Raw genomic sequence first — 26428 nt, 5'->3', positions numbered from 1 at the left:
AGTCTAGCATTCTGAGGTTGCTAACCGGATATGGATCTATAGTCAAAATGAAGCACCACTTCTGCATTAAGAATGAACTCAACTTACATTGGAATGGGGGAAGATGAGACAATATGGTCCCCAAATAAATCAATAATTGCTCCCCTTCTGGTGTGGAAAGTGAAAACCATGCCTTATCCCAGACCATACATGCACACTCCTCTCCAAGGTGTCCATCTGGGAGTCGATCCCAGAGAAAAGTGCCATCTGTTCCTGGGAGATTCCTTGGAAGTGACGAGGCAGTGGTCACGGCAAGAAAGAGTGCCAACAAGGACTCCCAGCAAGGCTACCTGTGACCTAACACCCACAGGTGAGTGCAGAGCCACGTGTCAGGCAGGACATGCAGCACCAGGTAGTGGACACAACAGCTGGGCTTTGCATGGTGTCTCTGAGGAAAGGCTGCCCATGGGCTCCCTCTCTGAACTCCACCCAAGACCTGCAGGAGCCACGGAGGGAAGAAGCAGGATGGGTGGCGTCTGCAGTGCCCAGCGTATTGGGACTCACAGCCCATACTGTCTCCAGTGCCCAGGGTGGTGGGACTCACAGCTCACACCGTCTCCAGTGCCCAGGGTGTTGGCACTCACAGCTCACACCGTCTCCAGTGCCCAGGGTGGTGGGACTCACAGCCCATACTGTCTCCAGTGCCCAGGGTGGTGGGACTCACAGCCCATACTGTCTGCAGTGCCCAGGGTGGTGGGACTCACAGTTCACACTGTCTGGAGTGCCCAGGGTGGTGGGACTCACAGTTCACACCGTCTCCAGTGCCCAGGGTGGTGGGACTCACAGCTCACACCGTCTCCAGTGCCCAGGGTGGTGGGACTCACAGTTCACACTGTCTGGAGTGCCCAGGGTGGTGGGACTCACAGCTCACACCGTCTCCAGTGCCCAGGGTGGTGGGACTCACAGCTCACACCGTCTCCAGTGCCCAGGGTGGTGGGACTCACAGTTCACACTGTCTCCAGTGCCCAGGGTGGTGGGACTCACAGTTCACACTGTCTGGAGTGCCCAGGGTGGTGGGACTCACAGCTCACACCGTCTCCAGTGCCCAGGGTGGTGGGACTCACAGTTCACACCGTCTCCAGTGCCCAGAGTGGTGGGACTCACAGCTCACACCGTCTTCAGTGCCCAGGGTGGTGGGACTCACAGTTCACACCGTCTCCAGTGCCCAGGGTGGTGGGACTCACAGCTCACACTGTCTGGAGTGCCCAGGGTGGTGGGACTCACAGCTCACACCGTCTCCAGTGCCCAGGGTGGTGGGACTCACAGTTCACACCGTCTCCAGTGCCCAGAGTGGTGGGACTCACAGCTCATACCGTCTCCAGTGCCCAGGGTGGTGGGACTCACAGCTCACACCGTCTGCAGTGCCCAGGGTGGTGGGACTCACAGCTCACACCGTCTCCAGTGCCCAGGTGGTGGGACTCACAGCTCACACCGTCTCCAGTGCCCAGGTGGTGGGACTCACAGCTCACACCGTCTCCAGGGCCCAGGGTGTTGGCACTCACAGCTCACACCGTCTCCAGTGCCCAGGGTGGTGGGACTCACAGTTCACACTGTCTCCAGTGCTGAGGGTATTGGCACTCACAGCTCACACCGTCTCCAGTGCCCAGGGTGGTGGGACTCACAGCTCACACCGTCTCCAGTGCCCAGGGTGGTGGGACTCACAGTTCACACCGTCTCCAGTGCCCAGGGTGGTGGGACTCACAGTTCACACTGTCTGGAGTGCCCAGGGTGGTGGGACTCACAGTTCACACCGTCTCCAGTGCCCAGGGTGGTGGGACTCACAGCTCACACCATCTCCAGTGCCCAGGGTGGTGGGACTCACAGTTCACACTGTCTGCAGTGCCCAGGGTGGTGGGACTCACAGCTCACACTGTCTGCAGTGCCCAGGGTGGTGGGACTCACAGCTCACACCGTCTCCAGTGCCCAGGGTGGTGGGACTCACAGTTCACACTGTCTGCAGTGGCCAGGGTGGTGGGACTCACAGCTCACACTGTCTGCAGTGCCCAGGGTGGTGGGACTCACAGCTCACACCGTCTCCAGTGCCCAGGGTGGTGGGACTCACAGTTCACACCGTCTGCAGTGCCAAGGGTATTGGCACTCACAGCCCATACTGTCTGCAGTACCCAGGGTGCTGGGACTGAGAGCAGCAACGTAGGGACACAATCTGAGCTCCAACCCCAGGCCTCCAGTTCTGATTCCACCATTCTACATTATGGTCATGAGTGAATTAAAAGCTGCCTCAGTCAATATCCTGTGCACAGTAGGTATCTTACCCTGAAGCTCTGAGCCCAAACTGTCCTTCCAGATAGAGGTGATGGCAAAATATCACCCTGCCTTGCCCAGGAAACCTTCTGTGCACATCCCAGTGGAATTTTAACATCTCCTGGTTCTAAGTTACATCGGACTTCCTAGGCAAGGGCGGCATTGATCGCCCACCTGGGCCCTTTTCAGAGGGAATCCGTGCAAAGGTGTGTGTGTGTGCGTGTGCGTGTGCGTGCGTGTGTGCATGCGTGTGTGTGTGTGTAATAGCTGCTTGCTCTTTCTGTGAGTGAAGCTATCTTTCTGTTGTTTTATTTTGTGTTTGTTAAATGCCATTTTCTTCTGCCTTAGCTGCTCCTTGGCTACTATGGAAACCAGCTAGCAGGCTGCGGACAGAAGCCTAGTTAAATATTTTAAATGTGTGTGCTTGCAGACAAGCAAAATGGAACCTTTCCAGAGCTACACTGAAAAGGAAGAGGCAAAGAAATGTACAGAGCTCAATGTTCCGCTGGGAGGGGGAGGAGAGAAGGGGGGAAAAGGGCAGAGGAGGGAGAAAAAGAGGGAGGGGAGAAACCTAATTTTCTAATCTCTCTCAGTTAAAAGCAACCGGCTTGGCAGTGGTGGGAAACCCACATCACTTTCCTTATTGAAACAGGTTGAATCTAGAGTTCTGGGGAAGCCACAAAAATCAGAAGACACAAGACAGAGGAAGAGAAGAGAGCCATCAAGAGACTTGAGGTAGAGGCCTGTAATCCTTGCTTCTCTGGAGGCCGAGGCAGGGATGGTCACCTCTCTCCCTTGGAGGCTCTTCCAGGCTCTCTGAGGTCACACACACACACACACACACACACACACACACACACACACACCCCTCGAATGGGAAGCCACAGATGAACAACACCGCAAGAGACAGTGGTGTGGACCTGCATCTTCTCCGTGGGCGTCCCCTAGGCCTTTATTGCCCATCACTGGGTAGGATGCTCAGGTCACTCTGCCCAGCGGGGACCACAGTCCAGACGCCGGGGCCATCACTGTGTGTCCCTATGTCTTCAGGGTGACTGGATGAACGCCATCATCCTCACTTTGTAGACCGGCCTATGCTGTTATGGGCCAGGTAAGGAACAGGATGGCGGCATCTCGGCAGACTCTTGACACAGTTCCTTGTCCCTGGGCCTATGGCAATCACAGGAGCTGACCTGATGACCGTGAGTGACTGGCAGGTGACTTAAGGATGAACCGTACCTATGACTGAGCCTGGCGTGGAGGCAAGTCCTCAGACCTCCTGTCCCCCCTGCCACGTACCACAAACCAAAGGATTATAAACTGTCCAATTCTGCGAATGTCACCTAAGTTTGAATCTCAGAAGTTCATGGTTTGCACTGACTTGGAGATAGTGCTGTGGTCAGTGCTGGGCTGAATGGCTGTCACAGTGCAGTGGCTGGGAGGGGCTGAGGACACACACGCAAGTCCATCTCCTGTGTCCCTCACAGCATAGTGACCCAATACCATGGGTCACACAGGGCTATGACACGGGTGGATCTTACTGCTGCCAAGTGGGGCCTGGCACTCTGGGCTGTGGTTTTATCTATATCCATTTCATATAAGTTTTTTTTCCCAGCAACACTGGCCAGCAGTCACGAGTGACCACAAGCCTCTCTTAGTTCTCAGGCATGGAGCCCAGATCTGTGGAGTAGTTGAGTGGTCTGAGGTCACAGGCCCTCTCTTGGGGAAGACACCAAGGATAGTGGCAGTCCTCACAGCTTTCCAACACTACTGCAGCTTACTGTCTCTGGAACTGGTATTTTCCAGTCTCCTTGAGGGTCATCTCTCACTGTTTTCTGAGACACAAGCTTCATGACCTACACAAACCTGAAGGCAGACTCCAGGTCTCTTTTGCACTCACATCACATATGCAAAGACCTGGGTCACTGCATCCTCAGTATTCTAGGATCCCAATGATGTGGGATTCCCCTCTGTATGCTGTGAATATGTTCTATTACCATTGGTTAATAAAGAAGCTGCTTTGGCCTATGGCAGGGCAAAATATAGCAAGGTGGGAAATCCAAGCAGAGATAGAGGAGAAAAGAAGGTGGGGTCAGGGAAATGCCATGTAGCTGTCCAAGAAGCAAGAGGTATCAAACCATGAGCCTTGTGGTAAAATAAAAGAAATGGGTTAATTTAAGATGTAGGAGTCTGATGTGGGGTACATTTACACAATGGAGTACTACACAGCAGGAAAAAAATAACATCTTGAATTTTGCAGGAAAATGGATGGAGCTAGAAAACATCATTTTGAGAGAGGTAACCCAGACACAGAAAGACAATTATCACATGTACTCACTCATAAGTGGTTTTTAAACATAAAGTAAAGAAAACCAGCCCACAAATCACAATCCCAGAGAACTTAGACAACAATGAGGACCCTAAGAGAGACTTACATAGATCTAATCTACATGGGAAGTAGAAAAAGACAAGATCTCCTGAGTAAATTGGGAGCATGGGGACCTTGGGGGAGAGTTGAAGGGGGGAGGGGAGAAGCAGGGAGGGGAGCAGAGAAAAATGTAGAGCTTAACAAAAACTAATAAAAAAGATGTAAGATTCAGTTAATAAGAAGCTTGATCTAATAGGCCAAACAGTGTTGTAATTAATATAGTTTCTGTGTAATTGGGTCTGGGCGTCTGGTAACAAAAATTCAATCCTGTCTACATCCCAAGACCTCTTCTAGTAAGAGTCTGTGAACTTCTAAGTGTCTAGATTAGGTTTTAGAACACCAGGCTTCCAGAACTGATTGAGGGCGGGGCCTACAAGGGCTACAGCTCCTTAGGACTACAAGGACTCTGTCAGTGGCTTCCAGGAACAGTTGGAACTGATTCCTAGCAAGAACTCCCCTTTCCATTTTCTCACAGGCAACATGGGAGCCTCAGTGGCATAAACAAGAACAAAACTCCCAATTTGCAGGATGGGGTAACCAACCGTGACATGGGAGGGGGCGGGGACAGAAAGCAGATGATGAACCATGTGGACGTGGCAATGAGCCACAAATGGGAGGGTAATGGACCAGGAAGAGAGAGAGAGAGCTGGCCTGAGGATGAATAAGGGGGTGGGCCCAGGGGACAGGGTGGTAGACCTGGGATGGAGGTTACGGACCACCATGCCCCTTGCAGTAACATCAAAGGCTGCAGAACAAAAAGGAGTATGGGCTCAGGGACGGATTCCTAAACCAACAGAGGTTTACTCTCTTTCAGTGGGAGGCCAGAGTCCAAGATCAAGGGGCTGGGTGAAGCTGAAGGATTGACTCCTTGCCTATCTGGCTCCTGGCATGCTGACAGTCTTTGGCAATGCCGGGGGTATAGAGACATTCTACCCTTGTTCTCATCTGCTGACCGAGTTTTCCCTGTGTGCCTGTGTCTGAAATTCCCCCTTTTACAATGTCACCCATGACTGTGGATCCAACCCCACGGCAAAATCCACCTACACATGGGATCACCTTCTATGGCACTAGGTTGGGACACGACTGATCCCTTGTAGCTGGAACCCGGGGTAGCTCCCAGTTGCCTGCAAGCAAATTCTTCAAAAGTGCTGACGGGCCAGAAGGCCCAATATTAGTTTCATAAACAACAGTGTCTTTTTGGCAAACTGTACCCACAGGCCCCATTGCCACATTCAAGCGCTGTAGCAGCCGGGCAGACGACAACAGCGAGGTAAGCTTCATCTTCAGTATTTACCGCGAGGCCGCACGTCGCTCGGATTCCTCAGGGGCACCTCATCGCTCCTCTGGGAAATATGTGACCTCATTTGCATTTTCTAATTGAATTGCTATCGGCTTTCCTGCAAGGCTGCACAAAAGAACGTTCTTCCAGATTTGAGCACCGCGCGCATCACACACGGAAAGACGGCCCGTAATAGCAGCTGGGGGTTGGGGGGAGGAGAGAAGTTGCCAAATTTTTATGGTTCATCTAACTGTAAAGCTGTCGGTTTTACCCAGAGCCATGGAGAGTCCCTAAAATAATGAACGGGGAGGAGCTGGGCGCAGAAGGGAAATGAAATGAACAGAACCGAGAAATTAGGGGGTCCCTCGGCAGCAGTCCTTGAGGGATTTGCTCAAAGACCCCTTTCCGTGAGAGCATCCCCAGAACTTAAACATTCTGTGGACTCGGCTTTAAAGGCAGCCATTTCCCTCTCTAGAACCTTCTATAACGGGACTTTTGCTTAGGGGACATCTCCATGTAAATTTATCTTTTTCAAGCCCTGTTGGGAAGCCCTTGACACGGGCATTTTTAAGTGTTTATGTGTGTTGCATATGCATGTATGCCTGTGGGCAAGTGTAACGTATATGTGTACATGCATGTAGTGTGTACATATATTGTGTACTTGTGTTCAGTGCATGTCTATGTAGTATGCGTGTGGTATATGTGTGCAAATGCATAGTGTACATGTAGTATATATGTGTGCACATGTACTGCGTTATATATGTGTATATGTATGTTGCTTGGTGTCTGTGTGTGCATGTGTGTGGTAAATATGTATGTGTATGGTTAATGTTTTAATTTCCGGTATCACATGTACTATATATATTTATATACATATGCATATATCATGTGTATGTGGTGCATGTGTGTCTGGTTTAGTGCATGCACATGTATGTGTTTGTATGTGCATGTTGTTTAGGTGTGCCGTGTTTATGCATACAATGTATATGTTTGTAGTGTATGTGTGTGTGATGTGTATGTCCTAGGTGTGCATTAGTGTAGTGTTTTATGTATAATATGTGTGTGTGGCATGCTTTTGCAGTGTATGTGTGTGTAGTTTATATGTGTAGTGTCTGTGCCTGTATATGTGCTTGTGCAGTGTGTATATTTGGATATAGTGTGAGTGGGTATACTGTATGTGTGTAGTATAGGTGTGTGCAGGTGTGCAGTGTGTGTAATACATATGTGTTATGTATGTGCATGTGTGTATCTGTGTACTGTTATGTGTGTATAGACCAGAGGTCAACATCAGTGCCTTCCTTGATTGTTCTCCACCTTATTAAGTAGGGACAACACAATTTTTCATCCAGGTCACAGAGTAAAGTTTTTAAACATTGCAGGTCAGGAGGTGAATTTGAATATATTGTATAGGAACTTGTGCAACCACTTAAAATACATTCATTAAAAATACAGGCCTAGGGTGTGTGACTCAATGGGAGAAGGCCCTCATTTTGATTCCTGGAATCATATGTATTATATATATATATGCATACGTTTTGTGTATTCAAATATATGTTCCTAATTAATATACACCACACACACACACACACACACACACCCCTAGGCAACAGTCCTTGAGGAATCTACTTCAGTGCCCCTTTCCGAGAGTGCTGCCTTGGGACTTTGGCACTCACGGGCTATGCTTTTGCCGGTGGCCGTCTCTTCCTCAGTCCCTCTGTAGCCAGTGACTTTATTCCGTTGCTGGAGTCCATCGACGCTCAATATCCAGGCTGGGAACTGATGAGGAAAAGGCTCTTCCTTGCTGTGCTGCCCGGCCTGACAGTTCTAGACTCTACACGGTAGAAGGAGAGAACGGACTTCCACAAACTCTCTCTGACCTCAGCATGTATGCTGTGGCATGTGTGGGCTCATATACACCATAAATAAATAATGTAAACATTTTCTTCTGGGCTGCCCTTTTTTCTCTCTGAGTCTTTGCTCCTGAAGCCACTTTAACCGTGGCTTCTTGAAGTCAGTTTTGTCCCCAAGGAATCTTTGGCAGTGTCTGGAGACAGTAGGGGTACAACTGTCATTTACTGAGTGGAGGTAGGGATTCAGTTAAGCACAATGTGGAATTAATAACCTCATGACCTGAAGTCTTCCAGGAATTTAAGATCTCTAAACTTGTCTCAATGAATGACGTGCACTACTGAGTGGCATTGAGACTCACTGAAGTCCATTGTTGGCACACAGCGACAATCTCTCCACACCCAGCTAGGCTCACCCATTCGTCCCAGGAACTTACCTATCGCCCCTTTAGGTTTTACATTTCCGGGCCAGCCTTATTTATTTTGATTTCTTTTTCTTGTCTTATCACATTGGCTTGGACCGTCAGTGCATGAGGTGAGAGCCCCCTTTCCCCGTTTCAACAGTTGATCGATGGCTACTGTTGAGTTGGTAGATCCCTTTTGTAAGCCTCTGTAAGGTTACTTCCTTTCCCAATAACCCGAAAATCCCTAATATCTGGAAGAGGAGTTAACTTTTAGTAATTGCTATGTAGAAGATTATGCAATCTTTTAATCTTTCTATGAACTGCATAGACTAAGCCAATCTTTTATTCTCAGGATAAGTACAACTCAGGCATGATTTATCAATCTATGTAAACATAGCTAGATTAAAGGTTAATGTTTTGCTTATATAAATTTATGGACAGCGTTGATCCATGATCATCTTTTCTATCATACGTTCCAAAACTTTGGATTTTGATTTGGGGCGTGGTTTTGCTGGTTTGGGAAAAGGCTTTTTATCAGGAAAGACAGTGTTCTGCCTAGACAACTCATGCTGAGTTCCAGGGTCCTGTTCTCTTGGGCAATGGTTTTGCTGGTTTGAGACACGCTCCCTGTTAGGGTTTATGGGACTAACCTTCTCATTTAACTCTCGGATAAGTTCATGTGAAATTAATCTTAATATCTCCTCCTAGCTAAGGCAGAACCTACTAGCAGAGTTGAAATGTCTCCTTGACATAGATTTTAATTTTGTTTATAGCAATAAATAAATTTGGTTGTTTCTTCGCCTTTGGCTGACATCAAGTGTAATAACATAGATCAGAGGGTTTATTTTTATCCGTTAGTTTTGGTAAACTTTGTGTTTATTGGCTCTCAATGCTTTTGGCAAACATCGTAATACTCCCCTCACACAATTTCCTGGCGTCCACACGATGGCGTCCACATGATGGCTTAGCACCGTCTTTTATCCTAGAGTTGGTTGTTGCCTGTCTTTTTCCTTACCCAGAGTGGTCAGCTTTATCATTTATGACCAAGTTTGGTCATTGATTCCATGACTTTCTGATTTCCTGTGTTGTCTCTCTGTCTCATTCTTCGCTATTTATCTCTTTCACCTGGGCTTAATTTTCTGCCCTTTTGGTGATTTCTAGGGATGGGTACTTAGAAGGCAGTTTCCTTTCTTTATTCCACCGCCCATTAGGCCCAGGCGTTTCCACCTGGTTTTGCCGGACTAGTTTTTCTATGCAGTCAGCATCCTCTCTAACTTACATTTCAGTTCTGTTCTTCCCCGGGGAAAAGAACAAAGATTTCGCTTGACTACAAAGCTATGGAGATTTCCCAGTTGTCTTCTCTGCTGTTGATTTTTTGCTTAATTGCTCTGGCATTACAAACAAACAAACCGAAAAACCCTACAACCACGTCTCTTTGAACTTTAAATCTTGCAACTATGGTGAGACTTTTTGGGTTAAAGGTTGGAACTGGTCTGTCTGTAGTCCAATCATTTGGTAATTTGGGGGCCCTTAGCAGCAGTGAGCTCCGAGTTACAAACTTCTCGGCACAAGGCTGAGCTTCCTATTGTGTCTTCCCCTTCTGTTCCCTTGCGGTAGCTTGTGAGTCTGTTACTCACAGATGGATGCTTGTTAACGTTTACAGCGAATCGCACCCTTTCCTGTTATTCCTTCCTTTTCTTCTGTCAACTTTGTTCTGAGCTGGTGAAGTCACACACGTGCACTGCCACTCCAGGTCTTGTGTGTGTGCTTGTGGCTGGGACATATCCCCCTTCACGTGAGTCTGTCTACCGTCAACAGAGCTGCCGCCAGCTTTCTTCTGCTTGTTATTTACACAGGTTTTCCCCTCCAGGATTTTCACTTTCAACCTGTCTCCATTCTTGCACTTTCAAGATGTGTATTTAGCAAGCTGCACCTAGCAGGGTTTTTACTTATTCAATCTGTCAACATGTTTTCTTTTATTTGTATGTTAACATGTCTTCATTTTTATAATTACCGATATATTTGTAAGCATACCATCTTACTCCAAGAGAAATATATTAGCCCATCTGTTCGGTGTTTTTCTTTCTCCTTTCTTGAATTTATTATCTTCGAACACATAGACACACACGCATACACAATCTTAACTCTCAGCCATTTTCAAAGACTGGAGAGTATTTCTAAAGGAAGGTTTTATTTGTTAAATTTTTAAAATATTCGTTCATATTATGGGTGTTTAAGTGTTTTGCTTGCAAATACATATGTGCACTACATGTGTGCAGTGCCTGCGAAGGCCTGAAGTGGGGTTGGATCCCCTGGAACTAGAGTTGCTGGGAGCCAAGAGTGACCATATGGGTACTGGGAACCGAACTTGGGTCCTCTGCAAGAGTATCAAGTTCTTTTAACCATGGAGCCATCTCTCCAGTCCCTAGAACAAGTGTTTATTTGTAATCTTTTCAAAATATAATGCAAGTTGATCATCTTATCAAAAAATCCAAGCTCTGAGATGGTTTGAGCATCATTACGGCACACAAAGTGGAAAATTCCACACCTGATCTCATGTGGTATGTCACAGTTAAGACACACATGCATGCACACACACACTCATGCACACATGCACGCACACACACACACATGCACACACTCACACAGCTCCAGGCTAAGTGCACAAAATGTCAATGAAACATATAAATTCTGTATTTAGCCTTGGGTTGTGTCCTAAAGAGGCCTCACTGTAGGCTTAAGCAAATATTCTAAACTCTGAAGAAGTCTGAAACCCTCTGGCCCCAAGCATTCTGGGTAAGGAATGATCAACCTCACTAAAACTGGATCCCAGAATGCTCCAGAAAAGTGGTTCTCAAGCTTCCTAATGCTCCAACCCTTTAACACTGTTCCTCATGTGGTGTCTGCAGATCTGTGTTCGGGCGGGACATTTCCCCACTGCCATCCGAGCAGACCTTCCTGCTGCTCTGTGTAACCTCCTCCTCCCATGGTCCAAACTCACTCCTGCCGGGACTTTCTCCTGCTAGACCATCAATCATGCTTCAGTCCGAATACCTGCTGTATGAATTCTCTCTTCATTGGTGTCTAATTACCAACATCCAGCCTAAAAAGTTTCGGTCTTGCTCATCGTATTTTTCAGTTCCAAATTTTCCCACTCTTTTCCAAAGTTTTTACTCAATGTTGTGGACACAATAAACACAGCACGGGTCCATTTCTGCAGCTTTCTGGTCTACGACTTTCTGCGTTCCTGGATTCTCATTAATTATGTCTTTTCCATTTTAAACGTCTGGTTATTTTCACGTGAGTGCTAGACGCTGTATGTGAAAGGCAACTTGATTTAAGGCTTGAACCAAAATCGTCCCTAGAGGAACCCTGCTTTTGCTCTGGCGGGCAGACAGGAGCACCAAGAACTGGGGTCACCCTGATTCACTGCTAGACTGACTGTGCTGACGTGTGTCTCAGCATTTCGACTCGGCACCCCACAGTTATTCCCTGGGGTCAAGGCCTCCTCCTTCCCCAGCTCCTGGCTCTCCCTGGGATGAGAAGCGGTGACATTGCTGAGCACAGGACTGCTGGGGCTGGGGCTGGGGCTGGGGCTGGGGCTGGGGCTGGGGCTGGGGCTGGGGCTGGGGCTGGGGCTGGGGCTGGGGCTGGGGCTGGGACTGGGGCTGGGGCTGGGGCTGGGACGCACCACCGACAGGAACGAAGGCTACTCTGTGTGACCTCCTTAGGTCACAGAACCTGATGACGTACTTTCACCTCCAGGACAGGATGTCAATGACATCACTGCTCTGTTTCAGGACAATCAACCCTGAAATTCCCAGGACCAATGGGAGAATCCTAGCTTTCCTTCTGCCAGGCTCAGCTGTACCTAGAGAGTCATAGTTTACTTCCTCCTGGAGGCCCAGTTCTCTCCTGTGGAAGAGGCTGGGTAACCCTGCTCATCTTTACTATCTGTGTTGTCGATACAGACAATGACGCCCTCTGTCCTCGGATGATAAACTGAGATCTAGTTGGGTCCATCAGAGCGGGGTCTGAATGGACTCTAGAGTCAGGTCAGGGCCGTTGGCCGCAAGAGAGACGTGAAACTCAGTGGGAGACCGGAGAGACTGCAGTCACCTGCAGTAAGGCATCATGGGTCAGGGACGACGGGGCTCACAGGCGCGCTGACCTGGTACATGAGTTTTGTGTCCCTCTCCAGGCTAGCGGGAGTGCTCGAAGCCGCTAACTGCAGCAACACATCAGAGCTCCCCTCACTGACGGCCTTAACAAAAGGCCTCGATCTAGTCTCAGTCAGTAATTTCACCCCAAGCCTCCGACGGGCTATAAGGAGTCCGGGTTTTGATCACCAGGTACAATTTCGGCTTCACAATCCAGAGGTTGGAGCTGCTCGGCTCAGGAAGCCACAGCTGTGATGATTAATATTGATCGCCAGTTTGACACGATCTGGAATCCCTGAGATGGCATCTGCACATGTCTGTAGGGAACTTTCCAGATTGTGTTAGCTGAGATGGGAAGATCCACCCCAACTGTGGCAATACCACCCATGGCTGGGGAGTACCACTCCACGACTAAGGAGCAACACCCCACGGCCGGGGAGCATCACCCACGACTGGGAGCATCACACATGGCTGGGAAGTACCCCTCCATGACTGGGAAGTAACCCTCCATGACTGGGGAGCAACACCCCATGGCTGGGGAGCATCACCCATGGCTGGGGAGCAACACCCATGGCTGGGGAGCATCACCCATGGCTGGGGAGCAACACCCATGGCTGGGGAGCATCACCCATGGCTGGGGAGCATCACCCATGGCTGGGGAGCAACACCCATGGCTGGGGAGCATTATCCATGGCTGGGGAGCATCACCCATGGCTGGGGAGCATCACCCATTACTGGGGAGCATCACCCATGGCTGGGGAGCATCACCCATGACTGGGGAGCATCACCCATGGCTGGGGAGCAGCACCCACGGCTGGGGAGCATCACCCATGGCTGGGGAGCACTGCTCCACGGGTGGGGAGCACTACCTTGTGACTGGGGTGCTGGGCTGAATAAAAAGGAGAAAGGGGACCCAACGACCACCATCTGCCTCTTTCTGCTTTCTGAGTGTGGATGAAATGTGACCACCAGCCTTGCCTTCCTGCTCTCACGGCTTTCCCTCCTCCTGAACTGTGAGCCATAGGTTTGTCTTCTTCTCAGACATTTTAAATCAAAGCAAGAAGAGTAACAAATACAGAGGGGGAGTGTTAAGTCCTGGTAGGGGATGTGCATGAAGAACACACAGGGAAGAGGGAGCGTCCACACCTGCCTGTCCTGGAGTCTTCAGCACCCATAGGCAGGGAAGGGTGTGTGTGTGCACGTGTGTCTATGTGCGTGTTTGTGCGTGCCTGTGTGCATGTGTGTGTCTGTGCGTGTGTGTCTGTGTGTGCGCACGCATGTGTGTGTCTGTGTGTGTGTGTGGGAGCGTTCATGTGTGTGTATGTGTGTGTGCCTGTGTGCGTGTGTGTGTGTCTGCGTGATCCATAGGCAGGGAAGGGTGTGTGTGTGCACGTGTGTCTATGTGCGTGCCTGTGTGCATGTGTGTGTCTGTGCATGTGTGTGCACGCGCATGTGTGCGTGTGTGTCTGTGTGTGTGTGCGGGAGCGTTCATGTGTGTGTATGTGTGTGTGCCTGTGTGCGTGTGTGTGTGTCTGTGTGATCCATAGGCAGGAAAGGGTGTGTGTGCGCGCATGTGTCTATGTGCGAGTTTGTGCGTGCCTGTGTGCGTGTGTGTCTGTGTGTGCACGCGCGCGTACGTGTATGTGTATCTGTGTGCGTGTGTGTGTGCATGCCTGTGTGTCTGTGTGTGTGGTGTGTGTGTGTGTGTGTGTGCATGCACGCACGTGTGGTGTGTACTAGTAATGTGTTAAGATGCTTGGCTCCCTCACGCAGGAGGACGCTTATGACCCTACTTTCCCACACTGGTGGGAAAGAATATCCTCCCAAGGTTCTGCTCCCACTTGGATACAAGAAAGATCAAAACCCAAAGTGGGTTCCTTGGCACATCTGCCCTGCTGGCTGTTCTACAAAGGGTTCCTTGGTCAGGTGGGGTTTTGGAAATGTGCAGATTTTCTCCCACTGAGAGCCTTCAAAGGAACATTCAGTTATGTAAGGCTCTGGGCAAATCCACATAAAGGAATGTGGTTATCTTTGTTCAACTAACTTCAGGCCTTGTAGGCATTTCCTGGGAGAGCCCCCATGCAGTGGCCCAGCCCGAGACTGCCTTATACTGCACTGATTAGGGAACCACGCGCAGTTTGAGGGACCCACCTGTCCTGCTCTCCTCTCTAGTTGTTTGGGTTTTCTCCGTGTCTCCCTACTGCAGGCACCCAGCCTGCAGGTTCTCTGCTAGTCCCAGCTCGGTTGCTTTGAGGCTGATGCAGCCATCTGGGCTTCCCAGCACAAACAAACAGAGAGGATGTGGGGCGTCGTGGGAACTGCTTGTCAGACTGCTGGACAGTGCGCGAGAAGAGTGATCTCAGGACCAGGACAGGGGAGGTGTCCTTGCGGCCCCATGCCCCATTTATCTCCCGGGGATACAGCTGCGGGGAGGAGACGGTGCACAGACTGCAGACATCACAGGAGAACTCCCCATCTCTTTACCTTCCTGACCCTCCATCAGCTGACCCACTCCCTCCTCCACTGTTTCCTTTCCCCTCCCTCTAACCCTCTATCCTTTCCCAGCTCCACCTCTTTTCTCTCTGTCTCTTCTTCCTCCATCTTATACCACCCTCCTCGCTTACCCCTCCCCCCTCATCCACCCATTCTCTCTCCCCCTCCTTATCTACCCATCCCCTCCTCATTGGCCCATCCCTCTCAGCTGTCTCCTCTCCTTTCTCCCCTTCTCCCCCATCTCACTTTCTTCCTCTCTGTTGTCCTCTCTCCTTTTTGTCTCACCCTCCATCTCTCCGTAGCTCGGAATTAGTCCTACCCTGGTTTCCCAGCCTCGTGGTTGATCTTCTTTGCTTGCCAACTCCCCTAGCATTGAAAACTCCCGGTAGGCACAGCACTCTGAGAGCCCTGGCTGCAGACAGCACTTGTAGCTTACAGGGCAGGGGGAAGTGTGAGTGACTCATTCAAAAGGCAACGGAGAGGGTCACAGTGGTGGCAGTTTAGTAGACTGAGCTCAGGGCCCGGTGTACCTCTCAGATGCCCCACCCACAAGGGCGACTCTAGTACTTCAGAACAGTGGAGGCAGGGGTGATGCCACGCCTTTGATGGGCACAGACAAAGCACTGTCATTCCTGATCTAGGAGTCAGGGAAAGGCTCTGCCTGGGACCCCAGGGGAGGGGACACCTGGGCTCTGGACCCAGGCTTTCCTGCTTGCGCTGCCTCCTCTTACCTTGTGTCCAGAGTGTGGGGATGAAGTCTGGGCTACCAGCAGCCGCACCATGGCGTCCCACTGCTCCGCAGTCTGGCGTTCCCGCGCCGTCACAGTGAAGGCCACCTGCTCTGAGGGGATCTTCAGCTCCCGGGTGGCGAAGACAGTCCCATCCGCCCCGACTTTGAAGTCCAAGCTGTTGGTCTCATACTGCGTCCCTTTGGTACCCAAGCAGCTGCTGAACTTGACTGTAAGAGGAGAGAAGATGTTCAGGAAGGCCAGGAAGCAGGCTGCAACAACAGGTACAGCAGTGCTCCCCAAGTAGCCCTGAGACCATAAAGACCTCACTAGGCAGGCTCTCCTTTGTCCTCCAGAAGTAGCTGGAGAGCAGGAAAAACGATGGATGAGCATCCCACCCTCAAACCCAGGTGGATGTCGTCCACTCCTGCCACGGTTTCTGCATGCCCTGTGCGGCTCAGTGGGAGCAGGAGTCTCCACCCACACAGGAAGACTCCCACCAGTCTCTGCCTGTGCAGTGTAGATGCCCAGTTCTTTGGCTCTGTTTCTGTGCCCGAGAAGGCTAAGTGTAATAAAGGAGCTGGAGAAAGCTGGTGTGTCAGGGCTGTCCCTCCACAACAGGAACATTCTGGAAATGGGATCTGCATGGCTGGCCCTTCTGTGACTTAGTGACATCTGACACTTGTCAGGCACCTGTGTCCTGCTGGGGGCAGAGGCAGGATGACAGGCTTGGCTCAGTCACAGACTTTCTTGGTTAGTCACACAGTTAACAAAACCCGTTGACGCTGCTGGGTACTGCGTCGTTTTGCTTCCAAAACATTAATTAGGCAACCAAATTGTCAGCCCCTCCCGATGCCCCAGAGCTGCGGCCACTTCCAACTCCACTGCAGAGAGAGACGTCTCCAGGACTGTATATTTGTCTGGCCCACGCTAGTGCATTTTTTAGACACGTGCTTTTGTGACTGTCACCCAGCTCCGTGGTAAATTATGAAGCACCAACAGCTGGTGTCACATTCTGCTGATAAAAGCAATGGATAAAGTTACCCAGTATTTATAAAAATGTGGGTATCTAAGCAATTATGGTGGGAGGGTTGGTTTTATAAGCAATTTCACTGTCACAGCTTACATGATTTAATTACTATTTATTCTAGAAACTAAAAAAAGGGACTTGCACTTACGTTTGATAAAGTGTTTTTCCTGCATGTTCACCTTTTCTTGTTGCCTGCCTTGAAATTATAAATAACACGTGGGTTCCCTTGTCTCAGATCACTCACTAGAGACGTCTCCCCAGTCGCTGGCTTAATGAATATGCTTTTATTTTATTATTATTATTAATAATTATTATTATTTTTGAGACAGGTTCTCTGTACATAGCCCTGGCTATCCTGGAACTCTCTTTGTACACCTGTGGCTTTGAATTCAGAGATCTGCCTGCCTCTGCCTTCCAAGAGCTGGGATTAAAGATGTGCGCCATTATGCCTGACTAGAAAATGTTTTTAAACATAACAAGACCAGGCATTTCTGCTCTGTCAGGTGACAGAGCGGTCAGTGTCGAGAACCTGGCTGGGTCTCCTGAGGATCAGGGTGTGTCCCTGTGACTAAGCATCCTTGAAGCTGGAATTAGGCGGTTTGCACTATATGAGGGCTAAGGCAACACTTTCCTCTGTCAAAGGGTCTGGGTCCTCAAATAACTCGATATCATTATAACTTTATTGTATTGTGGGCTTGACTCTGCCCAGCGTAGACTGGTGAGACCGCTCACTGGATGAAGGAACCGCCATGAAGCCCGAAGACTTGAGTTTGGTCCCTGGCATCCATAGATCCGAAGGACAGAACCGACTCCCACAAGCTGTTTCCTGACTGGCACCGTAGCCTGTGCTGCCCCTCCCATAAACAAACAAGCAAATTCATGAGCAAATGTAGTAAAATCAGAATGCAGAGCCCAGGGGACTGCTCTCCACCTGGGGGCAGCTTGCTCTGGAGGGCTTTACCAAATGAACTCCTGCAGCCTATATGCATCTCCTAACTGAATTCTTTCTCTCCAGACAACAAGGACTGCAGGTCCCTGTTTCTTCCTCTCCAGATGACAAGGACTGCAGGTCCCCATTTTTCTGGGGGACCAAAGGGTTGGGTTGTGGCTCCCTGGCACTGTTTACTTTTCCACGGATGAACAAACCGTTTTTTCTTTTCTGTTTTCAAATGTAAAGATATTAGCAAACTGCCTCAGACATATACAAATTAAAACTAGCAACAGATCGAGTGGACCCATTGCTGACCCCCAACTGTTACCAACAGAGATAAAAACGACAGTGGCTGGGCTGTGATATGATCAGTACAAAATACCAACATAAGCCCCTGTGTGTTCTAAAAGCCAATTCCTAGTAAAATCAAAGAAACTTGACAACACAGGGGACTGACGTCTTAACCCCTCCATGGGTGGTGGCAGGGAACTCTGTGGAGTGGTGGGGGACGCGGGAAGGTGATGAAGAAAGCCTTTGGGCTGCAGCAGGGCACGGATCACGGATTCCAGCAGGCACTGGAGTCCTGTGTGCTCTGTGCGACCCTGTGTGTGAAGAACAAACTGCAGGTTCAGTTACAGTTAAAGGAACAGCTGCAGCCAGCGTGGCCAGGGCTAGAAGGCAGTGCAGAGAGTCCACTGACGCAAAGGACCTGTGGACAGGACTCACTGGTCAGTAGAGCCCAAGCTGCACCGAATCCCTGCAGCCTGCTTCAGGGCCAAGCCATCACAAATACCTTCTTCTCTTCCATGTTAGAACTTTTTAATTTTTTTATCTTTTGAGATAAGGTCTCACTATTTAGCCCAACCTGGAGACAAACACACAGAGATGCGCTTGCTTCAGCCACCCGAGTGTTGGCATTATGGGTATGCACTACTGAGCGCTGTACCTGACTTCAGGACAGTTTGATAATCTGTCTAAGGCTCAAGCAGTGAAGCGCGCAGCAAGCTGATGTCCTTGGGCTGCTGCTGGCGTCGTGCGCAACTCCTAAGTTACACCAGCCTCACCGGTCAGAGCGCCTTTCAAAGCCCTGTTGTGTAGAAGTGGCTCCCACAGTCACCAGCTCTGAAACCCAGCTGTCCAGGGCTCCCTGAACACGAACGCACAGCCCTCATCACGGGTCCTCAACAGCTGAGCACCATTTCTCTTCCAGACGGGTTCAGATCCCTTTGTTTAAAATGCTACCCTACACCTCTCCCGTGCCCGCAGACCCAGCAGCACAGGTGCAGCCATGCTTGCAGACGCGTCTGCAGATGCATCCAGTGCACCATGCATCCCAGTCACCTTGCGCAGCAGAAGGAAGCTCTGCTCTTATCAGGAGGCTGGCTGTCTTTAACCCTTCGCCCTCGTCACTTTTAATTGCTGGCTCTTTGGGTGGAGCTGGGGTGGCACACGCTTGCAGGTGGCCTGGCATTCACGGGGGCAGCAGACTGCATCTCCCCAACACAGAGTGCTGCAGAATTGTGCCGTGTCTGCGAGCATCTTGTTTTATTATTTCCCTTGTTAGGTGAGTTGGGAAAGATCAACCGAGCTGGAGGGGAGCGTGTGGCTGGATCCTTGCCGAGGGACGCACGAGCTTCACGCCTGCTGTTCAGCTCTCAGAGCCAGCCATTCTCGCTCCTTCAGCCTGCCCTCCCACGATGGCTCAGGGTCTCCCTACCATCCAGCCAGGGTTCTAGGTGTGAACAGCAGACTCCGAAGGTTGCCCAGGTGGATCTTGGTGTGCCGAGGAGAACATACGGACGAGCCAGAGTGTAAACAAAACCTTGGTGGCCAGGACAACGAGGAGGTCAGAGGGGGGCAGCACAGAGGCAGTGTTTGTCTCTCCTCAGTGTCAGAGGAACTGTCCTGAGAAGGGACAGCAGAGCAAAGGCTCTGAGATGGGGAGGATCACGGAAGGTGCTTCGTTGAGTGTGATGAGTGGGGGTGACCTTGTGGATGCGCGGTTACGTGAACTGTTGCTACTGGCGATAAGGCACCCACTGGGAACGATCAATGCTCTTTCTTAATGAGACTTGAACAGTTTGCCTGGCATGGGTCATGTACTGCTGGCCCCACCCGGCTTGGTTTTCTTCCACCTGCATCTTTGTCTTGTACCTGCTGGGATGTGTGGCCAGAACACCCATCATTAGGTGATGAGCCGTGTGCAGCTGGGGAACGGCACCCGTTAGCAGGCTCTCTGCCCGCAGCTTGCTCCAGCCTGCATCCCTGGCTCCCAGGTGCAGGTCCATGTAGAGATGGGACTCCCTCCTTCTGTGCTGAGATGTCTGAGGGCAGAGAGGCATACTGATGCCCTGGAATGCCAAGTCACTGGGCACAGAGTCTCCTCAGATTGGAGAAGCAGGGGGGTTGGGAATAGAATTCTGTTGTGTTTTGTTACAAGGGGTCTGGTGGAGTAGAGCTAAGGTTATTATTGGGGCAGAGGTTGCTTCTCTGATTCCCACCAACCTAGCCTAAAAATGGATAGGGTGTCACTGGAGCTGCAGGCAGGCTTCTGGGGCCCCTGCATGGATCGGATTTGAGAATTCCTTCCCAGGAGGATGGATCTACCCACTCCTTACGAAGCCCCAGTGACAAACTACAGTATCATTCCACCAAACTGGGGACCAGTGAGTTGGGCTTGCTCACGGAACATGGGTGATGGCTTTTCTGTAGACTGTGGGTGGCCTCAAAGGAGCCACACTGGAAAACTGTTACCCAGCATAGATAGAGAACCCAGGCTAGAGAGATGGCTTAGCAGTTAGGAGCACTGGTTGTTCTTCCAAAGGTCCTGAGTTCAATTCCCAGCAACCACATGGTGGCTCACAACTCTCTGTAATGAGATCTGGTGCCCTCTTGAGGAAGAGACCTGGTCAATCGTCCTCATCAACTTAGAGCAGGAAACCCAATATGGACAAGTTCAACAGAACCGCCATATATGAGCTGCCCATGCCTGCTTCAGCATTGCCAGGGCAGAAATTTCATTTAAATTTTAATTTCAGACGGAGAAGCCACTCCTACCTGTTCACCTTCCCCAGCCTATTATTCTAGCAGTGCCTGAGACCCCAAGGCCATGGGCACCTAGGGTAGAAGTACACACAGATGGAAGGGCAGGGCAGAAGGAATCTGCCAGAATCTCAGGTGGGGGTCCCACGACCTCCCCGCCCTGCCTTTCCTGTCGGAGCGTCAACAGTCAACAGATCCCTCTCACGATGGAGTGCGGCCGAGCATAGCAGATATGTTGACACTGGCAGCTAGTTTGCATGAAGGATTCCTTTCTACAAAGTCCACCCGGATGTTTCCTTCTGTGTACACTTTAACCACACACAGGTGTGCCACACGCCTCTCAGGAGCCACCCGTCCCCTCCTGCCCGTGACAGTGTGCGGCATCTCCATTGTAATGTCTGGGCCAAAGGTCCCGCTTCTCCCGGTTTCCCCCAAGTGGCCTGTAGAGTCTGGAGGTGCTGTTTGCTATTTGCCGCAGGAGGTCATGTGCACCAGTTCGGGAGCTGTTGACCTGCTGTGGCTCTGCACACGCTAGTCAGGTGTCCCTGGACTCTAGTGGACCCCAGCTTGCAGGCCTAGGACAGGGCTGGGGATAGCTTTATTCGTTCTGGTTTTTTTGTTTTTGGTTTTTTTTTTGTTTTTTTTTTTTTTGTTTTTCGAGACAGGGTTTCTCTGTGGCTTTGGAGCCTGTCCTGGAACTAGCTCTGTAGACCAGGCTGGTCTCGAACTCACAGAGATCCGCCTGCCTCTGCCTCCCGAGTGCTGGGATTAAAGGCGTGCGCCACCACTGCCCGGCTTCGTTCTGGTTTTATCTTGTTCAGCAGGATCCTGAGGTGGCCATATGCTGAGGGAACCAGGAAGTGGTTTCTAGAAAGTGTAGTTTGGTCTGCTGACCTCACCAAGGGATGCTTTGAGCCAGGCCAGCACTGTGCTGGGGAGGGAGTAGAGTGGATTCCATGGAACTGGAGTTATTGGAGGTTGTGATCTACCCATGGATGCTGGGAACTGAACTTGGGTTACTGCTGAGCCAGTTCTCCAGCCCTGCCTCCCTCATGTCTTCTCCGTATCTGTCCCCCACCCCACCATCGGTTCCCTATCTTAAAAATGGTGTTGGTGAAGATTTTTAGACTATACGTTTAAGGGCAAGGTGGGAAGATGACTTTCAAGTTCAAGCCCTGGCTGTACTTGGATCTGTAACCTGGGTACCAATCTTATACAATGAATGTTATTGAACATTCGCACAGGCCCCATCACCAGCCCAGGATGAGGATGAGCATAAAAGGATCCCTTCCCCAGAAAACTCACCATCCCTTGGGGAGGCTAGAACCACCAGCTGAGGCTTTGTGGAGACCTGTTCTGGAGGGCGGAGGAGATGTGTGGCTCGCAGGCACCCTAATGGGGCAGGTATGAGCAGAGTCCTGAGAGATGACACAGGTAAGGAGCATTTTCAGAAAGGGCCCAGGCTTCCGATGGGCTCAGGGTTGGCAGCAGCTGCCTTGCTAGGTGTTTGAGAAAGAGCAGGGACAAAGAAAGAATGCACAAACTCCAACTTCTCTTGCTCTGACTATGGCTATTGGATGGAGTTTGGATGCAGGATACTAGTGGAGGCTGAGAAGATGGTGCACTAGGCAAGCCCAACATTTTAGGGTACTGTGTGGCACGGCAGGAAATCAGGCTTGTAAGGGCTGGCAAGGAGAGAGGATGGACAAGTGGACATGGAGAAGCCCCAGGGAATTCTGAGCAACAGTATTATGTGGACACACGCCAGCCAGCAAACTACTTAATACCAGTGTGTCAACCTGTGCTGTCAATCACAGTGAACACGGTAGAAGACTTGAGTAATAGACCAGCTGGGCAGGGCAGGAGGGGGCTCCTTCTCCTGCCATTCCACACACGTGGTCGACTCTGCAAAGTCAAATGTACCAAAGACAGACATCCTCTGCTCACTCAACCAACACCCAGTTTCCAGAAAAGCCAGGGCTTTCGGGGCGTGAGAAACCCTGCACACCGGCTGTGAACTTGTGTAGGATGGACCCGGTCAGTGTCACAGTAATCTCACACCACGATGACGTTACATCTCTGACGGGAAATTTCAGAACGCTCTTTCTGTCCACGATGTCACCCAAGTGGAACATGGGCCCGTCTCCTAGCGCCCGTGCCCTCAGTGTGGCACCAGCTCCACTAGGCTCCCCGAGTCTTTATTTAATATTCATGGCTTCAGGTGACAACAGAAATCAGGACTGAGAAAGCAGCTTAGGTAAGGTCAGGATCTGAGCTATCCACGGCTTCCTGAGGAGTTTGAGCTTTGTCTAGAACTGCCCTGAGTTAGGTAGGAGCGAGGTTTCACTAGGCAGGAGACAGACTTCTTCCCTGGGAAGGGGAGGGACTTCTGCAGTAGGAGAGGGACTCTGGCTTCTAGCATTAATCACAGTCCTTTGTTTATGTGAATCACCGTGCTGCTGTGCTGGGCAATGCAGCGTGGGTGCAGGAGGTAGGCATTTACGGCTGTCCATTCCGAGTGGCTTTTCCAAGAGGTAAGAGAAACTGAACCATGGGCACCTCATTAATAAATCGCACCAATGCCTCATTAGGGTGGAACACAGTGGCTCTTAACTGAAGAAATTAATGAATTCTCTAACCTAGCCACGGACACTCTGGTTCACTGAGAGCTTTCAGGTCCAGGGTACACCACAACCTCTTCTTCCTTGCTGATCCCAGCACCTAGAAGATCGATACTCATCTTTCCCATGCATGCTGGTCTAGACATCAATACCCTTCTCATACTGGCCAGGGGGCTGCCCGAGCCTCAGAAGGTAGAAAGGCTCTGGGCAGTAATGGAGTAGCCATTCTCATGAATGTCAGCTTGGGAGGTGGACTTCCCCAGGACTCTGGAGAGGAAGCCCGGCTGCCACCACTGCTCCCATTCAAGACTGTGGAGTCCCTAGGATTCTCTAGGGAAAACAGGATGGATTGTAGGATTCTTCAGAGAAGGGTTTTTTCCTCCTTGAAGGTAACATTGCATGGGCTAACCGATACAGCTAACATTTCCGTATATTCTCTCATCCATACACCCATCCATTCAGTCTCGGCTTGGGATCTACTCCACGTCCTGCTGGGCGCTCAGAAACCATCATCCTGTGAACCCTCACAAACTTACATGGGAACAGGCTCATCTCAGAGGAGGGAATGGGGGTCAGAGCTGTTAGCTGGCACCTCGTGGTGCCCACATGGGTGAACACCCAGGCAGAACTCTCCCAGGGTGCCTGACCCTCCCCCTCCTCCCGAAGCCCCTGCTGACTCCAGAACCTTGACTTCTCAGGTGATTCAAACTCATGCCATTAAAGGATTCTCATTCGTGCCACAAGGACATGTGCTCAACTATGTTCATAGCAGCATTGTTTGTCATAGCCAGGACCTGTAAGCAACCTAAATGACCTCGATTGAAGAATGGATAAGGAAAATGTGGTTCATTTACACAATGGAATACTACACAGCAGAAAAAGATAATGGCATCTTGAAATTTGCAGGCAAATGGATGGAGCTAGAAAATATCATATTGATTGAGGTAACACAGACCCAGAAAGACTCATAAGTGGCTTTTAGACATAAAACAAAGAAAAACCAGCCTACAATTCACAATCCCAAAGAGCCTAGACAACAAAGAGAACCCTAAGAGAGACATACATGGATCTAATGTACATGGGAAGTAGAAAAAGATGAGATCTCTTGAGTAAATTGGGAGCATGGGGAATATGGAAGATGGTAGAAGGGGAGGGGAGGGGAGAAAAATATATAGCTCAATAAAGACAATTTAAAAACAAAACAAAACAAATTCACACCATCTGCAGTTATTGTGGCTCTGCCTGTCTAGTCTTGCTTCCCACCTTTCTGTTTTGTTCTAGAAACTTCCAGAAGGAGCTTTGTAAGGAAACTAGACAGAAGTGTCTGCTCATGCTTCTGCCTCAGCCCACCAAAAACAGGGCATGACAGCATGCTTGTGAAGTTTGTGGGCAACTCTGCTAAGTTCTGCACACCTTCCTTGACAAGGGTGCTTGGGGTAAGCATGCTACATGGGGCCCAGGGGTCTCCTGGAGCAAGTGGCACTCACACTATACAGAGAGTGTTCTTTACGTCATGGCCCCGTGGTTCTGGACCTTTCTGTGGTGGCCTCAGGTGCTGCTGGGAATGTGTAGCCTTTCTAACCTGGGCAAGTGTGAACTAACATGCCCCTCTTTAGCCCTTGTGATGGACAGCGTAGGAAGGGCAGTGATGATGATGAGAGGCAGGTGTGATGAGGATGATGATGTCACGGCTGATGGGGTCATGATGATGGTGATTGACAGGTGTGGTGACAAGGATGATGGTGGTGCTGACGACTGGCCGTGGCTATGCTGCTGCTGCTGACAGACAGGGGTGATGGTGATGACTGACAGAGACGGACGACAGACAAGGTGATCGTGATGATGACATCAGCAGCTCTGGTACAGTTGGCTGGAATTCTGTGCCAGACTAGAGTGGACCACAGTATACGGGCACCGGCTTAGCCCTGCGGCAGCTATCACGCGGTGGGTGGGTGGGGGCATCGCCATTCTCTTTTTACATAGGCACCATCCAAACTTCAAATGCAGCTAGGCAGGGGACACTGAGGCAGAAGCTAGAGGACATCCTTCAGGTGGGAACACCCCGGCACATCAGGCTGGCACATGCCGGCACACGCATCTCTCTGATCTGTGAGCTCCATGTGAGCCTGTACCAGCACCAGCACTTCTGCAGTGGTGCTCCTGTATGCATGTATGCATATGTAGATGCACATGTGTATATGCACTCTTGTGTGAGCATGCATGTGGAAGTCAGGGAACAACCTTGGGAATTGTTCCTTAGACTCCATTCACCCTCCCTTTTTTTGAGACAAAGTTTCTCATGGACTTAGAACTCAACAAGCAGGTCAGTCTGTCTCTTCCCTCCCCAGAACTGGGATCACAAACACATATTGCCATATCCAGCTTTTGTTTTGGAAATGCGGTTTCTGGGGATTGAACTCAGATCCTCAGAAGTCCTTCACTGACGGAGCCATCCCCCCAGCCCCTCCCTGTTTTATAGATGGACGTACAACAGTTGTGAAATACGGCCTCTGCCATACACCAGCTAGGCAGGGGCTCCCCCAGGAGCCGTAAGTCACCTATCACTGTGTCTGCCTCACCCAGTATACCAGCAGCCTCAGTGTATGTGGTACTGTGGGAACAGAGGGCATGGAGCACATTCTCTCATTCTCAACGACCAGGGGCAGGGCTGCTGTCTCCTCCGAAGGCTCTGATCACACACTGGAGGAGGTGAGGAAGAAGTTGGAGTTGACAGCTGGGGCCCAGTGGCCCCACTGGGTCTGTGTCTCTAAAGCCAGGAACAGGACGAGCGGGCTATTTTTAGAGCTGCCAGCCTCTCTCTCATTAGCGGCTTGTGCACCAGGATGGGGCTAATGAAATCATTTGTAATTAGGCCCAGGTAGAGAGACGACTCTTTCTTGTCCAGTGCCCCTCCCCCACTCCCGTTCTGTTCCTGGAGGGTGGGTGATGGGTTCCAGGTCCCTGCTCTCTCCTCTCTTGCTTCTCTCCATTTAGGGAGCTGCTGGGCTGTTACCTGTTCTGCGTTTTCTTCCTGCTCTGACTTCTGCCTTATGGCTGGAGGAGGCACAGGCCCTTCTTAAACTCTCGTGGAGAGAGGTCCTGCAGATGTTTGGGAAGCCAGGAGAGCTGAAGCCTGGGGAGGCCTGGAGTCACTGTCCCAAGTC

At 50.5% G+C, this 26428-nt stretch overlaps 1 protein-coding gene across 2 annotated transcripts in view; it reads right to left on the bottom strand.

Annotated features, from left to right (window-relative positions):
• The window catches only part of Cdh4 (cadherin 4), a 490043-nt gene that overhangs the window by 123282 nt on the left and 340333 nt on the right, over positions 1-26428 (bottom strand). For both annotated transcript variants that reach the window (XM_075963292.1, XM_075963293.1), the window contains exon 3: positions 15644-15870. In XM_075963292.1, coding sequence (XP_075819407.1) covers positions 15644-15870 — 227 coding nt within the window. The remainder of the gene's footprint in view (positions 1-15643; positions 15871-26428) is intronic.

This window comes from Microtus pennsylvanicus, chromosome 2 (assembly GCF_037038515.1).
Source record: "Microtus pennsylvanicus isolate mMicPen1 chromosome 2, mMicPen1.hap1, whole genome shotgun sequence".
In the NCBI taxonomy this organism is placed as follows: Eukaryota; Metazoa; Chordata; class Mammalia; order Rodentia; family Cricetidae; genus Microtus; species Microtus pennsylvanicus.
The sequence above is the reverse complement of the archived record's forward strand: the minus strand, read 5'-3'. Positions and strand labels throughout refer to the sequence as shown.